The 15,718-nt window shown below is 41.5% G+C and overlaps 1 protein-coding gene across 1 annotated transcript; it reads right to left on the bottom strand.

Moving 5' to 3' along the window:
- Window positions 1–617: 617 nt before the first annotated feature.
- Window positions 618–14,879, bottom strand: kmt5c (lysine methyltransferase 5C). Its single transcript, XM_085454919.1, has 9 exons — window positions 14,516–14,879; window positions 13,988–14,120; window positions 11,464–11,629; window positions 11,224–11,333; window positions 10,953–11,116; window positions 9,223–9,242; window positions 8,879–9,015; window positions 8,582–8,754; window positions 618–6,530 (listed from the first exon to the last, which is right to left on the bottom strand). The coding sequence occupies exons 2-9, from the start codon at window positions 14,098–14,100 to the stop codon at window positions 1,291–1,293; spliced, it is 6,123 nt and encodes a 2,040-aa protein (XP_085311045.1). The 5' UTR covers window positions 14,101–14,120; window positions 14,516–14,879; the 3' UTR covers window positions 618–1,290.
- Window positions 14,880–15,718: the final 839 nt, after the last annotated feature.

Genomic DNA, 15,718 nt, shown 5'->3' with positions numbered 1-15,718 from the left:
AAATATTCAGCTCAGTATTTTGTCCCATTAAATAATACAAACATTTAATAGCTTGAACAATCAATGTGAAATATAAATTACATTAAAGCACCTTTTCAAGAATGAGGATATTAAAATAAATAATTGGCCTTTCCATATCAAGACAGTACATTTTGATGGTAGTAATGTAAGGCTGTGCAGTCACACTGAATGCTCCCACTCACTGATGTAAAACATACAGTAATGACACAACGTGACTCCAACAACAGCAAATAACTGTGGTTACAATATGAACACCTACGGATGCGTAGCTCCATCAGCAACGACAGAATATTAGTAACTGCTGCGGCATTGTTTCCTTCAGTTCCTTCTTCGAAAAAGAGACCAAATAAAGGACAAAAGTGAGAAGATTGTCACTTAGTCTGCCACCTGGATGAAGCCTTGTTAGAGATGTCGATTCATTTAGCAAGAATAAACCAAATCGCAGTTCCTCACTCAGTCACTCGTCCACACTGGGACACTGATGAAACCCGTCGTCACCCAGTAAAGCTGTCCTACGATGAAGTCGCTAACTGTACACTGTTCATGCACGAGCCTTTCGTTCACGCGCTAACGATTCTACCTAAACCTGGCAAAGCAACAGTCGCGTGATCGGGTGCGGCGACACACACCTTACACTTTGATCCCTCGACACCTGCAGGTCTGCCTGTCAAATGCATGCACACGCACACGTACACCCACACGCACGCACAAACACACACCAAGTGAGAAAAGCTTACTGTGAGTATAAAATTGAGGGTAGAGGGTGTTTCAATGGGTACTTCAAAAAGTCACAAGAACATATCAAAGACTGAGGCACAAAGCTGCCTTTTTAAAATCACCAATACAAGTACCAGCAACCGGTGACGGTCGCTCCTGCCTCTACTGCCTTACGGGGTGTAGAAAAATGCATACATCTATGTTACAGTACACGAAGAGGGCTTTAAATGTTTACAGGGCCTCCCAAACACAAATATATTTAATGCTTTGTTTTATTTATACACTGGAAATTTGGTAATCTAAGGAAATTTTAGTGGACATACTATTTGAGAAAAAAAAAAAAAATCGGACAGCAATTAAAACACTCGTAATTTTTCTTTACATAAAACCCTGTACATGTTAGCATTATCAGTCAATTAAAATTATTATTTTGAAAAAATGTCAGTCAGATAGTTTTAAAAGCTCTTTTTTTCTTACAAAACTGTTTTTGTTATCTGTGTGTGCAACAGACACGATATATTCCCAATTGTATTCTGGGATTGGGAGACTAATTCAGTCCGAGTACTGAAGATCTAAGTCCACTGTGCCGTCTGTCACCACTAACCTCACCCTCTTGGGTTTTGTGGCACCCATGGAGTGAGATGTTGTAACAGGTCCATAGTGTGATGTGCCTTGGTGATCCCCAGCGTGGCACTGCTGCTGCATATCCTTCCTGCAGTGCTCGTCGTGACCTTTGAGCCCTGAAAATCCAGCCAGAGAAGCTGGGTTGGAGAGCTGGGGTCCACAGGGCTCGACGACCAGCCGCCCCTGTGTGCCCGAAGGCTCCATCAGGCAGTGGTAGGTGTAGTTTGTTGAGCCCAGTCCTGGGTAGCCTTCAGCACCATCCCTGAGACCCAGGGTCAAAGAATGGTCTCCACTGAAGTTTAGTACGTAAGGAGGACCTTGATAGCCGTAAGGGAACGAGGCTGAGGGGGCTGAGGACTTGTTTGCTGGTGCTGGTGTAGCAGGTGGTGTATTGTGAACCACTTGGGGGCTGTTGTGCTGAGACATGGGCGAAAGAGAAGTGCCAAAACTGAAATCAAAGGGGTCTTGCTGAGTGTAACACGGCTGGTGTTTGTCTGAGGTCGGCGTAGTGGATTTATCCTGTTTCATGCTTTTCTCGTGCGGTGCTGAATAACTGTCGGACATTTTGCTAGGAAAGTAGAACTGCCTCGGCAAGATAGAAAAGTTTTTGTATGCCATGTTGGCTTCGGCACTTTCATGTTTGTCTGATGACATCTTAGCTTTACTATAAGAATGAGAAATTGAGGAGTTGGGTTTATTGAAATGAATGTTGGACCTGTTGGAGGAAGCGAGGTGAACGTCCTTTTCGAACCCCTGAACAGACAAGTTGCCTTTCTGATGACTGTCTGCACTAAAGCAGAACTTTGGACTCTGCTGGGTTTTCTCCATAGCACCTGATTTTGCACCTAGCATTCTGGACGAGACGGTCGGGCTGCCGGCAGCCGTGGTCTCTTTGCAAGGTGCGCTGTACAAGTTCTGACTCTGGTTGCCCCCCTGAAACTTGAGCACCCTGTGAATAACTGTAGAGGTTTTCTCAGGAAAGTTGAATGGATTGTCGGGAGGGTTGGGATTTTTCACAGTGAAGAGCTGAGGAGAGAGGAATTTGTTAGACATTTGAGACGACTGTACGGGCTTTGTTAAGCAGCTCTGGGACACTGCTCTAACTGCGTTTGGCTGATTGCTAGAAAACGACTGGGATTTATTGGGAATGGTCATACGATGGAAGGGACCCTGGGTTTTGAGGTTAGCCTGGGTTTTTGATTGGCTGGTGCTTGGCTTTATGTTCATGGCAGGGTGGGGTAAAGTAACAGGGCTTTGAGTTGTAACCGAAGACGATGACGCACCCATAAAACGAGGCTTACTGGGTGCCATGAAAGACTGATTTTTTAAGTCTTCTTTGGAAAACCTCATTCCCGGATTTTTACTTATAATTCGATCTTTAGCCGCCAAGTCGGGGTTGCCCAGAGCTGAATAACTGAAACTGGTGTTGGGTGGGTTTCTGTCTTTGGAGGTATCCTTTGCTTCACATTCCAGAGGAACTGAGTCACTTTTGGAAGGCATTAGGCCTGGAAAAAACTGCAAATCCTCACTGGTAAAGTTATTTCCAGGACTGGGAGGGCCAAGGTATGGCGTTTCCGTGGTCCACGTGTCGGTAGGGCTGTGAGAGAGGGGACTGCTGAAAGGATCTGTAGGAGGATCCAGGGAACACAGATCTGATGGGGAAGATGGAAGCATGTTCTGTGGCTGGTAATAGCCCTCAAAGTTGAGACACTGAAAGTCAAGAATGTCATCACAGCAGTTTGTGAAGCTGGGCTCGCTGGTAAGCATGTTATCTGCTGTTGCAAATGGAGGAGACTGGGACGGGGGTTGGATGACAGAATTAGAAGAGGCTGTGGGCTTTTCCAAAGTCTGAGATGAACACAAGCCCTCGGAAAGCCGAGAGAGACTGTTATCAATTTGCTGAAGAGTGTGACTAAGGCAAGTGGTGGGTGTTTCGACAGGCCCACACTTGTGTGTTCTGTCCATTTTGTGCCTCTGTTTCCTTCCTCCGCTGATCATCTCTGGCCTTTCAGTGATTCTGTCTGCAGCTACGGATATAACTTCGGTTTTACTGTCGTTGAGGGGCGAGGACAGCGACAGCGGTGATAGGGACAAAGAAAATGGTGGCGGTTCGGTTTTCAGAGAGCTGTTGTTCAGTCTCTCAGAAGATGGGCACTCTTCTTTGAGCTTGCAACAATCGGAAAGTCCTTTTTGTTTACCTAAAACGTGACCCTTCATCTCTGTCTTAATAATGGTCTCTACTTTTAAATCGGGCTGTATGAGCTCCTCTTTACTATCCACCTCCCAAATATCCTCCATCTTCCTACGCAGTTTAATTACCGGTAATGGACAGCCATTTATGTCCAGTTCCGGCTCTTGCTTTTTTTGTGACCCACTTTCAAACAAGCAGGAACTCTTTAAAAAACCTTCTTCGATTTTTGTTTCCAGCGCTGCCGCTGACAGGGCTGTGCTGTCATTTTTCTGACTCTCTGTTTTTTCTAGCAGCTGCTTGACTCCAACCACGGGGTCCCTATCGATTTTCTCTTTGAATTGTACTTCGTTGCTGGCAGACACATCGGGCCCACAGACGTTTTCCCTGTCATTTTCAAGGTCCTTGTCTGATTTTGCACCAGTGTAGAAATTTATAGCTTGCAACTTCTCTCCTCTTTTTTTCAAACGATGCAATCTGCTCTTTGACTTCTTACTAGCTTGCACGTGAGCCTGAGCTGCCTCCATCTCCATGTTTAAAATTGACACCGAGTCCATAATAGCTTTAAAAGGATCGAATGCCACCAACTCATCTCCCTTTTCTGCTTTTAATGCCATGTTTTCCAACCCTGCACTTTGCATCTCCCATACTTTCCCTCTTCTCCTCTTAAGCCGAATTTTAAAAAAGTCTGGCTTTATGTCTTCCAAACCACTTTGTTCCAGGGTCATCAATTTCCCCTGATTTCTACTTTGAAATTCATCTGAAGTCAGACTTTCGGCTACATCCTCAACACGCTCGCTCTCTAGTGTCTGTGCTTTACCGGCGTCATCCTCATCCAGCCTCTCTAATTTACACTTTCGAGCGTTCCTCATTAAATGACCACGCTGAGCTTCAGCAGGTCTCGAGCGAAGGACCCTGTTAAAAGAGGAGTGTCTTCTGGGGGCTAACCGCTGCATTTCTGTCCTCCTAACTCTGACTTTATTCTCTCTTTTCACTTTGCTACTCTCCCCTGAAGACGGGGCGAGGTCCTGCCTCAGCACTGCAGACGATTTCAACTCTGTAACATTTTTAGAAACCTGATCTAAGGCAGAGTTTAGACTTTGTTCAGAATCTAGTGCCGAACTGCGAAATGTACGTTTCTTCAGAGGTATATTGGACTGCGCGTGCACTTGTGCATTGGTGTCTGGATTAGTCGTGGTTTTAGCCGAAATCAGTGACTTGTGAGGTAGTGGGTTGAGGCAGGTGGCCGGTGGGTCATTGTGCCTCTGTGGCAACTTAGGCTCCACACTCTCCTGACTCAACTCCGTCTTAACTGTAGCTGTAATGTCTTTGCTTAAGTGTCCCTTGGTGCTTGGCTTATCTGCTGCTTTTCTTTTCACTGCTCTGGGCCTTATCTTTCGTCTTCTAATAATCCTCCTCTGCACTGAACGCCGGAACCTGCCTCCATTTATTTCAGTTTGTTCTGATTCCTCCTCGGCACTCTCCTTGGAGGCCCAGGTAGAAAACCGTCGTCCCACATTACCTCCCTTTAATCTCCCATCTATTAATGATTTATCTTTTCTTAAAATATCAGATAGCAGAACCGTTGCCTGTTTTATAACAATATCATCTTCATGCCTACTTACTGGCTGCGTACTCAAACTCATTTGTCCTGATCCTTCCTGCGTGCAAACCCCCTTGGCTGTATTTTTAACATCCTGGACATTATTTTGACATTTGCTGGAAACCATTTTGCAATCAGACCTTTTCACTTCTTCTAGGTTTCTGTTACTTTTACTGTCTCTCTGCCCTTCTGTTTTGCCTTTTAAAAAATCCGTCTGTTCGTTTGTTATAAAATCTTTGTCATCTACCGAAGCCGTTTGTATTTCACTAAATTTCTCGCTTCTCTTTTTCTCGCTGTGGGATAAGTCGCCCGTGCTCTCGCTCGAATGCCGTTTCCTTACACTGGTTTGATCTGGAGACTTGAAAGACATTTCCCTCACCCCTCTGTTACCGTCAGCTGTGCAGACCTCTGAACTTCTCGCCTGCCTCTGCTGAAATCTGGATGCTCGTTTTTCTGTTGCTGGGCCTGGGCGCTGGCTCTGCATCCTCCTTCCTCTAACCTCCACCCTTACTTTCCTGTCTTCACAGCTTTCTCCAAGTTCCAAACTTTGTGACACCGATAACCTCGTTAGATTGACTGTAAGATATTGCTTCAGAGATATTAGCGGATTGTCTCCAGTGTTCTTCAATCCATCCGTGTTACTCGTGGATAAAGCTCTGATAGTCTTGCGCTCAGTTTGCTCGGCAGCAGGATTTTGAACCGTGGTGATGACGCTGGTTTCGATGGCGCCGCGGTTTTGACTTTCTGTGATTGCAGTTTCGACATTCTCTTGTTTTATTGCACTGCAGATTTTGTCGCCCTCATCCGGGTGACAAACAGTTGTAGTGTTAGTTGTGTTACTGGACTTCGTCTGGTGTGCGAGTGTGGTGCGAACACTGCTTTTTGTTCTTGAAGAGGTCCTCATGTGAACGGGCTTCCTGCCCACCACTTTTGCAAACCTCCCATTAAGGCCTGCGCCTCTTACCGCAGATCTGCTTTTCTGACATGCTGACATGGAGGAATTCAGAGTAAAGGGCTTCAAGTTCACCGCACTGCTGTTGCTTTCTTCCCCAGTCATGTTCAGTCCCCTTGGCCTGTTATCTTGTGGCCTCACTTCCTCGAGTTGCAGCAGCAGTGCCCTTTCTTTGCTTTTTGGATCCTTACAATTGAGTAAAAAATCCAAAGAGTGGCGCCGCACTCTGACTCTAAGGTCCTTTAGTGTAACCTGGGATAAAAGCGGAACCGTTCGCCGCTGTTTGGCTGTAGAGGAGGACTTTAGTGGGTGCTTTCCTGATCGTCTTTGCTTCTCCTGTCTCCACTTCTTTGTCTGACTCAGTTTTCTGTTCTTCAAGGCATTTCTTCTCATCTGCTGAGTGAATGAGTTCCTTGAGGGGATGGCTTTGAAAGAGAGACAGCAACAAAGAAGCAAATTAACTTTTTGGTTTCTACACAAAACCCATTGTTCTGCTTTTCTGCCCTGTGAACAACTTCATGTGCAGAGTCTGGTCTATAGTGTAAATCAAACTTGTGAAGACAACAACTGTAAATTGCATCAAGACGTTGAAGCATTTTCTTTTTTTTTTAAAAAAAGAAGAAGGAAACAAAGCATGTTTACTCTGAAACAGTGGAACACATAACAGTTTGTTTCTAACAGGAGGTAAAATTACATTTTTTCAGTTATCAACCCACTTAAAAATCTAAATAATGGACGTCAAACGTAAGGTCCGGGCACCAGAATCCCCCCAACAAAGACTCCAATACACTCACTGGATAGCTTTGGAAAATGTGAAGGGCATGAATTGTTGGACTTAAATGTGTTTTACAGCTTTTTCTGCTGATAAAGACCTCCCTGTGGCTAATCATACTCCACAACTGTAATTAAGTAATAGATAAACAATCGCATAACAAAAACAGTTCCTGTTTCTCACTACTTACAATAGGTCCACGTACAAAAGGATATTTTCTGTGAACAGAAGCTGTGTGTTTTATAATTACAGGACACTCTAGGCAATGAGCTACCAGAATTTCTTTTGTAATTTTACACATTTATTTCTTAAAATTTAAGCCCAAAGCTGAAAGATTTCTTTCGTCTACTACATAAGCATTTCTATAGCATTTATATATGAACAAACCTAAAAAAAAAAACCAAACAACAAACAGTGGTTCCCTAGAAGTTCTTTAAAGGACAAATAGATAATATAAACTGAGAAAAGAGGCGGGTTAGGGTTGTTGTCCTTTGGTAGGGGACCAGTTTAAGGGATTGTTTTCTTGACTATAAAGCCCGTTACACAAGAATAACCGCCACTCTTTGCCTGCCCACAGGCTCCCATGAGAAAGGTCTGCAAAAGAAGATCAAGTGAGAGGCCCTCAGAGCTGCAGGAAAAAACTTTCATTAGATTTACTCCTCCTAGGCAGATTTCATTGAGCAAGGGCTCACTTTCAGACATCTTGGGTAGAGCTCAACTAAACTGGGTGAGGTTGAGCTTTGAAAAGGTTGAACTTGATTCATACGACAAGAAAAAATGAGAGCTTTGTAGCAAAAATGAATGATGAAAAGTAATTTAGTAAGTTCATCCTGATTACCATCTTTTCATGATTGCTGGAAGCCAAAAATGTCATTTGAATTAAAATCCTCTTAAAATCCGAGTCTAATCACAACTAAAGCTCCATTGTTATTAATCATCGACACAGATTATTGAATAACTTTTGATAAATATAAATATTTTAATGAGGATCCATTTGTGAGTGGTCCCTCATAATGTTTATGTTGGCTGTCCCCGAGGAAGATCCCATCTAATTATTCTAAACCCCACATAATAAATCCTTTATTTATATGATTGCATAAGCATGCATATGCTACCTAAAGCAAACAGATAAGAACAAAAGGATATTAAAACATCTGGATTTATTTAGTTTATTTATTTAGTAGAATAAGTAAACAAGTTTGGAGATTTTAATATAATATAATAACACAGATATTTAATAGTAGACCCTTTTTAAGGCATAATATTTTACAGGTTATGGATAATTGCACTGCCACTGTTGAACGTATACTTTAAACAGAGCAATAATTTTAATCTGAACAGTGTAGTCACGGCAGAATTTAAGCTGTACCAGGTATTATTGCAGGGCTTGTATTAATGTAGTCTTTACTTTACAATATAAAGGACTTCGAAGCAACTGTCTCTGTGATTTGGAGCTATATAAATAAAACTGGATAGGATTTAATAAAAAAAATTTGGCAAAAACTCTGTTTATTTGTGTGTTTTCACACTAACATCAGGGTTTTTCCTGAGTGGCCTTGAGCACGAAAGGACTGCATATAGTTTAGGTATTTTGTTATCTTACTCAATAAAAATCTATGGATTTTCCCTTTATGTGCAATCCCTCTGATTGTGCTTTGGGGAAAGCCCAAAAGCTCTTTAGTAAGAAAATCCCAAACTGGTTACCTTTAAAGATTCCCGAGTGTATTCCTGGTGTTATTGGCCTTGTAGAAAAGTGACCTCTCTCTCTGTGATGACGAAGATATCGCTCTCTCAGGCGGTACTTTTGGCCCACGGGGTCCTTTGTTTCCTCGATTTCAGGCTGTTTCCCTCTGTGCTTGAAGTGACCCTCTCCATTCCTAAAGAAGAGTTAAAAAAAAGATTAAAAGTTCAGAGTTTTCATCTCTTAGATGAATAAAATCTGTTGAGAAAAAAAAAAAAAGACTTTGATAAAGACCACGTCTGATCAGATAATGGACGTACCTCTCACAGGTGCAGCATTCACACATTTCATTGCCTTCACCAAAAAAGCTGGCTCCATAGTAACACGTGATCTCTTCCCCAGGTGCTATGGGTCGAATCACCTCAACACAAGCGATATTCTTCTCACCGGGGACGAACTGGGCGGGTGAAAAAGAAGGAAAAAAAAAAAAAAAAAAAAACAGACAAAGACAAAGGTTGGATGGCCCGTGGGAAACAACAACAACAAAGCAGTCAGGAGGCAGAAGGCAGGTCTAAATCTGCACTTAAAATAAAACATTTGGCATGAAAATAACATGTTATAATTTCAACTTGAAGTGTTTTAGTGAATTATTATTGCAGATTACCTTGCAGTTTGGCTTGCAGTCTTCAGTGCAACGGGACAAAGAAAAAGAAAGATAAATAAGGTCACTAATAAAATCACACCAGTGAATGAAAAACTCAACATTTTGCTAATCTACTGGTTTAGATTGGATTTATTTTCACTAAAGAAATAAAGAGATAGCCCTCTGATGGAAAAAAAATGACCCAGTTTTTACTAGGCCTTTGGCACAATTGCAGTTAGGATAAGATATGCTTTGTTTTCTTTAAAATATGGAGCTGAAACATTAAACAGACCTACAACAGAACACCTCAAATACAAAATATATCAACACAAATAAAATGTGACAAAACAAAACAGCTCAACAAGGTTCAAAAAACAAACAACATGCAAAAGAAAAGCTCTAAATCTAAATGAAATACAATCAGATGCTTAAAAAAAAGAAGCTTGATATAATATAATATGACAAAGTGGCTTGAAAAGTAAAAGAGTTCAAATTCAATAGAGCAAAAAGAAACAGCAGTGAAAACAAGCACAGCATATGTCATGTCACATTAAAGTGGTTCACTATAACAGGATGTGAAGTGTTGAGACAACACAGGGCCGAAATAAACTCAGACAATTTACTCTCTGCTAGACAGATGTTTTGTGTAATAAAGAGTTATTGCATGAGGTATGAAAGACCTCCTGAATCTTTATTACTGTGCACCAACATGTCATCTGCTAACATGATTTTCTCGCTCTTGTAACTAGAAAGTCAATAAATCATATGAGGAAACCTATAATTTCTCACTATAATTATGATGACGACACAGACATGGGTGCAAAACATTGACCGCTATCCCTGTGTCACTGCAGTGCAAACCGAGTTCAGGATAAATCTGTTTTGGTGCACTCTATGAATTATATACATTCATCAGCTTGAGTAAGGAACCGAAAGTCGGCCTATTATGCTCATTTCCAGCTCCATATTTAGCACAGGTTTGCATGATTTATTTATTTATTTTTATTCATAATTATTCATATTTATTCATCTATTATTAAGCTTTGGTAAAGCCCCTCAGTTCCTCTTCTGTTTTAGTTTCCATTTTCCTCTTTTTAAGCCAACATCTTCCGATTGCCTGCTCATCGCAAGCACGAGGGTCAAGATAGTTCCTGTTTTTATCGTAACAGAAGCAAAGAGCAGAAACGTATCTGAAACAGAGCATTCAGAGCAGCCTGAAGCCTCAGCTTTCGGCCCACAAAGTTAACTGTACGCACACCAGCCTCAGCATTTCCAATGTGAGCAATCAAACTTTAAATAAAGGGTTGCTCAATGACAGCTAAAATCATAATCAGTTAATTTGGTCACCATGGAGAACTTTTTAAACACATTTTTAAACACAGACTACAAAAAAATACACAAAAAAGCATTTAAATTCTCTTTTTTTTTTTAAAAAAAAGGAAAGAAACTTGCCTTTCTATTGAAGTTAATTTCCCCAAACCTTCATCATAATAAATCAAAGTGAAATGATCTGAACCTGAAATCCTATTTGAGATCTCTGAATTTTAAAAGGACTGCTTGCACACTATCTGAAACTCTGGCATGGTCAATGTAAATCAGTATCAATCACTGTAACAGCACACATATAGAGAGAAACACAGTAGGCCCACTTTAAGAGTAACTACAGTGTAATACTGAAGGCATGGCCTAGATTTCCATTAAGATGCATATATATGTGTACAACCACTAGTCTCGAAGGTAAACACACTCACCGTGGTTAATGAAAGCTGCAGGCCCGAGCCAGAGCTGAGCGCAGCGTTTGCGTGTGGAATACATCACGCTGAAGTCATTGACTCCCGCCCTCAGCACGGCACTGTCAGCAGGACTCAGCTCTGCTATGCAGCCCAGCAGGACCTCCACCCGCTCTCCTACAAACCTGCAGAGGAACAATTCAGGCATCACATTTTCAGTTGTAAAAAACAACACCATACAGGACGCAGTGCTGCTGCAGTGGCAGCTCGTGATGCTGCTGCGTGTGAATACCAGTGCCTAGTTGAGGTTATCTTGGCTCCGTTGGTCTCTGAGGAGTATCTGTCACAGGACTCTATCTTGACACCGCTATCCAACAGGAAGGCACTGAGGTAGCGATAAACCTGCAAACATCACACACGGTCTTTGATTGTGATGTTACACTCGAGTGACAAATCCAAGTATCGGTGATAAACACATACACACATAGACAATAAAGTCAAATGATAACAAACATTTTTGTTTTATGCATACATGTTGTCTCAGCAGCTCCTGTCGATGGCTCCCCAAAGCATTAAAGTAGTCACCAGCCAGCTCGCCCACCGTTAGAGCCTCAAACGTAGCGTTGAAGTCGTGCGTACGCTGAAACCTCAAAAGCGTCTCTTTGAGGTTACCCCAACGTCGGATCTCTGGTGGGGGGCTGCACAAAGAGAGAGGGACAGATATAAGAAGAGTCTAAGAAGCTTCCTTTTAACACTGAATTTTAGATATAGCATCCAAATATATTTTTGAACCAACAACTTTAGGAAAAAAAATAAAAAAGAAAATAAAAAGAAAATCACACAAAAAACACCCAAATCAGCTCACAGTTAAAAATATTTGGACTAAATGTTCCACAGTTCTGTTCTTATAAGCTACAATAACAATTAATAAATATCTGTGCATCTTTCTCAGAAATCTAACCTTCCTTCACTTCTGTATTTAATACGGATGCACCAAAACATGCACAACAGGTGCACACAGGGTTTTTCCACGGCCCTCTGGGAGGTCGCTGCACCCATAAGTATGACTGGTCAGGATGTAGATGGGACAAAGAGTTTACGTTACCTTATTTAATAAAAGCCTATCCATTTTTCGGTTCTTATATTATTTTCAATTATTCATTTTAAAGTGGATTTAAATACATTTCATGCAGGAAAAACACCACCCAGAATTTTACAAACACTTAACAAACTCATTCATTAAAACGGCTTTAAAATAAGCGGTTGTCAAACTACTCATGAAAAATCTTGGAAAATGAACAGCAGTTTACTGATGCTGCTGCGTACACCTTCATTAAAGTAAAATTCAGGTTTTTCTTTTTAATGACTTTCTCTAATGACTGCTGAGGTGTGAGCTTTTATTCGGACACTCATCGTTATTATATATTAACTTTCACTGAACGTCCAGGTTTTGCAGTTGGCCTGAAGTGTCACTGCATTAAAGCATAATCAGAACCACCTGGTATTCTTAAAGTTTTATAGAGCTCAGGGGCCGCTTTAATAGGAATGCATGGATTGCGAAATTCTGGACTGATGATTAACCTTCAAGTGCCCAAAGAAAGTTAATTTAGAACTCAAACTGCACATTTCTGTGTGCTGTAGTGATATTTCTAATGATAAAAACATTTCCAATTTACTTTAACAAAATGTAAAGCTTTCTTTTTTTCACTCCACCTTTCAAATAACAGGAATTAGCCGACTGGTGTTGGGAGGATAATAGAAAGTTATACAGAGTAATTTATGACCCTGGAAATGTATGTATTTTTATAAAATTACAGGCTCTCATTTTATTTTCCACTTCTAATCACGACATTGTAATGGTCTGCAGTCAACCATGACTAACAGAACTAGAGCAGCACCATTTACTGCTGCGGAGGCCTTGAGGCAGACACTTGAACACCTGAAGTAAAACAGCTCAACTGACAGAAATTAGTTGGCAAAAGTGACATAAATAATTTGAATGTTTCTGCGCAAACACACACACACACAAAACAACATACGTATTAAGATTTTGTTTTAAACAGAACCCTGGAAGTAACAAAGGCTGAAGAAAAAGCCTGATTAGGAAAATTTCACTGTAAGTTGCTGTTGATGAAGGCGTCACCGGTTCATCTAATGTTACTATTTATTACACAACAATATGGACACACATAAGTAAAGGCATTGGTGGATTTAACAAGATCTGCTACATGTAAAGGAAACAGTATGATAACCACAAGCAGAGCCATTATTGCTCTATTCCTGTATAAAGTATGAGTCATGACTCCGCTTTGTCATTTTAGACGCTAAAATAGCTCGGCTGTTTGAGCATTTAAATAACAGTTTGAGTCAATATTGTTTTTCTGTTAATAATATTTCTTTATTGTTATTAATTCCCCCTTTGTGTTGGGGCAACAAACACTGACATTCTAAATAATAACTGACATGCTTTAAAGTCTTTTCAGCTCTTTGCTATTTTTTTTTTTTAACATTTTCCCAGCACAAAACTGATGTAACGCAACACAATCGGCTGTTGACACAAAGAAATATTAATGAAATGTTGAAATTGAGCGCAATCTGATATCCACATGTGGGTTTTGTTCCTACATCCTCATAACATCATTATAACAGTCTTTTTTTTCTCAAGTTGCAAAGCTATGACATCACAACAATGTGATTGGTCAGGTGCAAAGCTAAAACCGGACCAATATTATTTTGATGATGCACAAAAAACACCAGTACGGGATATCAGATACACCTTACGTGAGAGCTCATGTTATGGTTTCTCTTTCACCCTCACATTTATTTATTTTTATATTTCACTATAAAATGAAATTCACCCCTTAACCCTATTGTGGGATTATTAATTTAGATCAGTTGCTTTCTTCTGCCTTTGTATTTTTTCCACCCAACCAAAAATCTAAGAAATCAAGCCTTAAAAAAGCCAGCGAAACAGCAGTGATCACACTCTTTCCAGCCATACCATAGCACTGGGTAGTCACTGGACTCCATGATTGCTGTATTGTGTGTCAGATTACCTGATGTTCATTTTGTGGGTGCTGAAGCCCAGCAGAGGGTCCAGCACCAAGCGGGTGGCCAGGTCATCCGTCTCACACAGCTCCTTCACACTCATTCTAGTGCTTCCGTCCATCGCCTCCCACCATCAGCATGCTGAAACCACAGGCATCAAAGTAACGCTGTGACAGCAGCAGCAGCAGCAACAACAACAAACCACAATCACCTACCTGCATTTCTGCACATCACACAACACCTGCATTAAATTTCTCACCGGTGCCCTGATATCTGCGTATATAACCGGTCTGCTGCTGGGTTGCATCATGTTGAAGAACAGTAGATAAAATCGTTGCGTGAGAAAGGAATGTGGCTGTGTTTCTACGGGCTTCCACAGTCCATTAGCTTAGCAGGGTAAATATGTTATCAGCTGCGGGACGGAGGGAGCTAGCGCTATGGCCTGCAGCTACAGTAACGGGATTGCATCGCAGCGCTGATGAAAGCCAGCGCATCGATGCATGCTTGACACACCTATGCGGGCTTTCCAAACCTACCTGGGAGTCTTTTGTAGTCAACGAAAGTATCGTCAGGTTGACCGTTTAGCAGCAAGCCGCTCACTCGCTCTGCTCCGGCTCTCGCTCTGCTGGCTGGGGCAAAGTTAGCCTAGCAGCAGCAGCGAAGCCCGCTAGCTCTCTGCCGCCTCGCTGGCTCTCCCCGAAGATGGAGTCTCCTCGTCGCTTATGGAATTTTACTGCTCCTTCACGACTCCGGGTCCCAGCCGAAATTTTAAAAGGGGGACAAATGCACAACACCGGGGAACGATTGAGACACGAAATGTGTGTGTTTTGTAGCCGCTAACTAGCTTTTACAGGCTCGTCTAGTAGCAAAAGTTGATGATGAGCGACGTCCAATGCAACCGAACTAGCTGTTAGCCACGCCCCTTGCGCTGCGCCATTCGCTTAGGTCAAGGTCAATTTTACAAATCAAACCAGAGGGCTTTGTTTTAAGCTCTGTGATTGGTCAGGCCTTTTTATGGGCGGAGCCGATCCATACCCTGGGTTTACTACGACGTGCAGAGGGGAGTGTTTTCTTGTACAGCGGCCTCTGCCTCTATTTGGCTGCTGGAAAGCATTTCACACAATCACACTGTTAGTACACAGTCAGAATGCGCTCATCAGCAGCGACACTAAAACCTGCCTGAAACCCTCCTGCACTGTTAATTACACTAAAGCTCACAGTGAGGAACTCCGTGCATTAGGTTAATGCTTCAGGATTGAAATTTTGCTATTTAAACACTTTATATTTGCTTAACCTTTAAATAATTTATTTTAAGTTTTAATTACTGAGATGACAAATTTAAGGGCCAAGCTTTAGATTGTATTACGTCATAATAAAAACAAACAATAAGCCATTCTACTTTTGCAGGACATTTTCTGTCCGACCCACGAAAATTGAGAATAATCCCTGCGCAAAGTACATAATACACACATAATACATTTGTCCTGTAAATTACTCTTGTCCTGGGACAAACTGTAAGCCTCTGGGTTGGAAAGGTGATTCCAAAATATTATTTAAAATACAAAATAGCTCATGAGAACGGCCCAAAATAGTATTTTTCTTTTCTTTGCCATAGCCTTCTGATAAGCATGTCTAATAGACTAGTTAATTTAAGATTGATGATTTTGTTGACACGTGTCTCTTTTTTTCACATCAACATATTTTTAAAGAACAGTCATTATGCACTGCTGCTGTGTCTA

This window comes from Copadichromis virginalis, linkage group LG4 (assembly GCF_057382275.1).
Source record: "Copadichromis virginalis isolate Kocher_CV1m ecotype Utaka linkage group LG4, C_Virginalis_male_GT1.1, whole genome shotgun sequence".
NCBI lineage: Eukaryota > Metazoa > Chordata > Actinopteri > Cichliformes > Cichlidae > Copadichromis > Copadichromis virginalis.
This window is presented reverse-complemented; position numbering and strand designations above follow the sequence as displayed.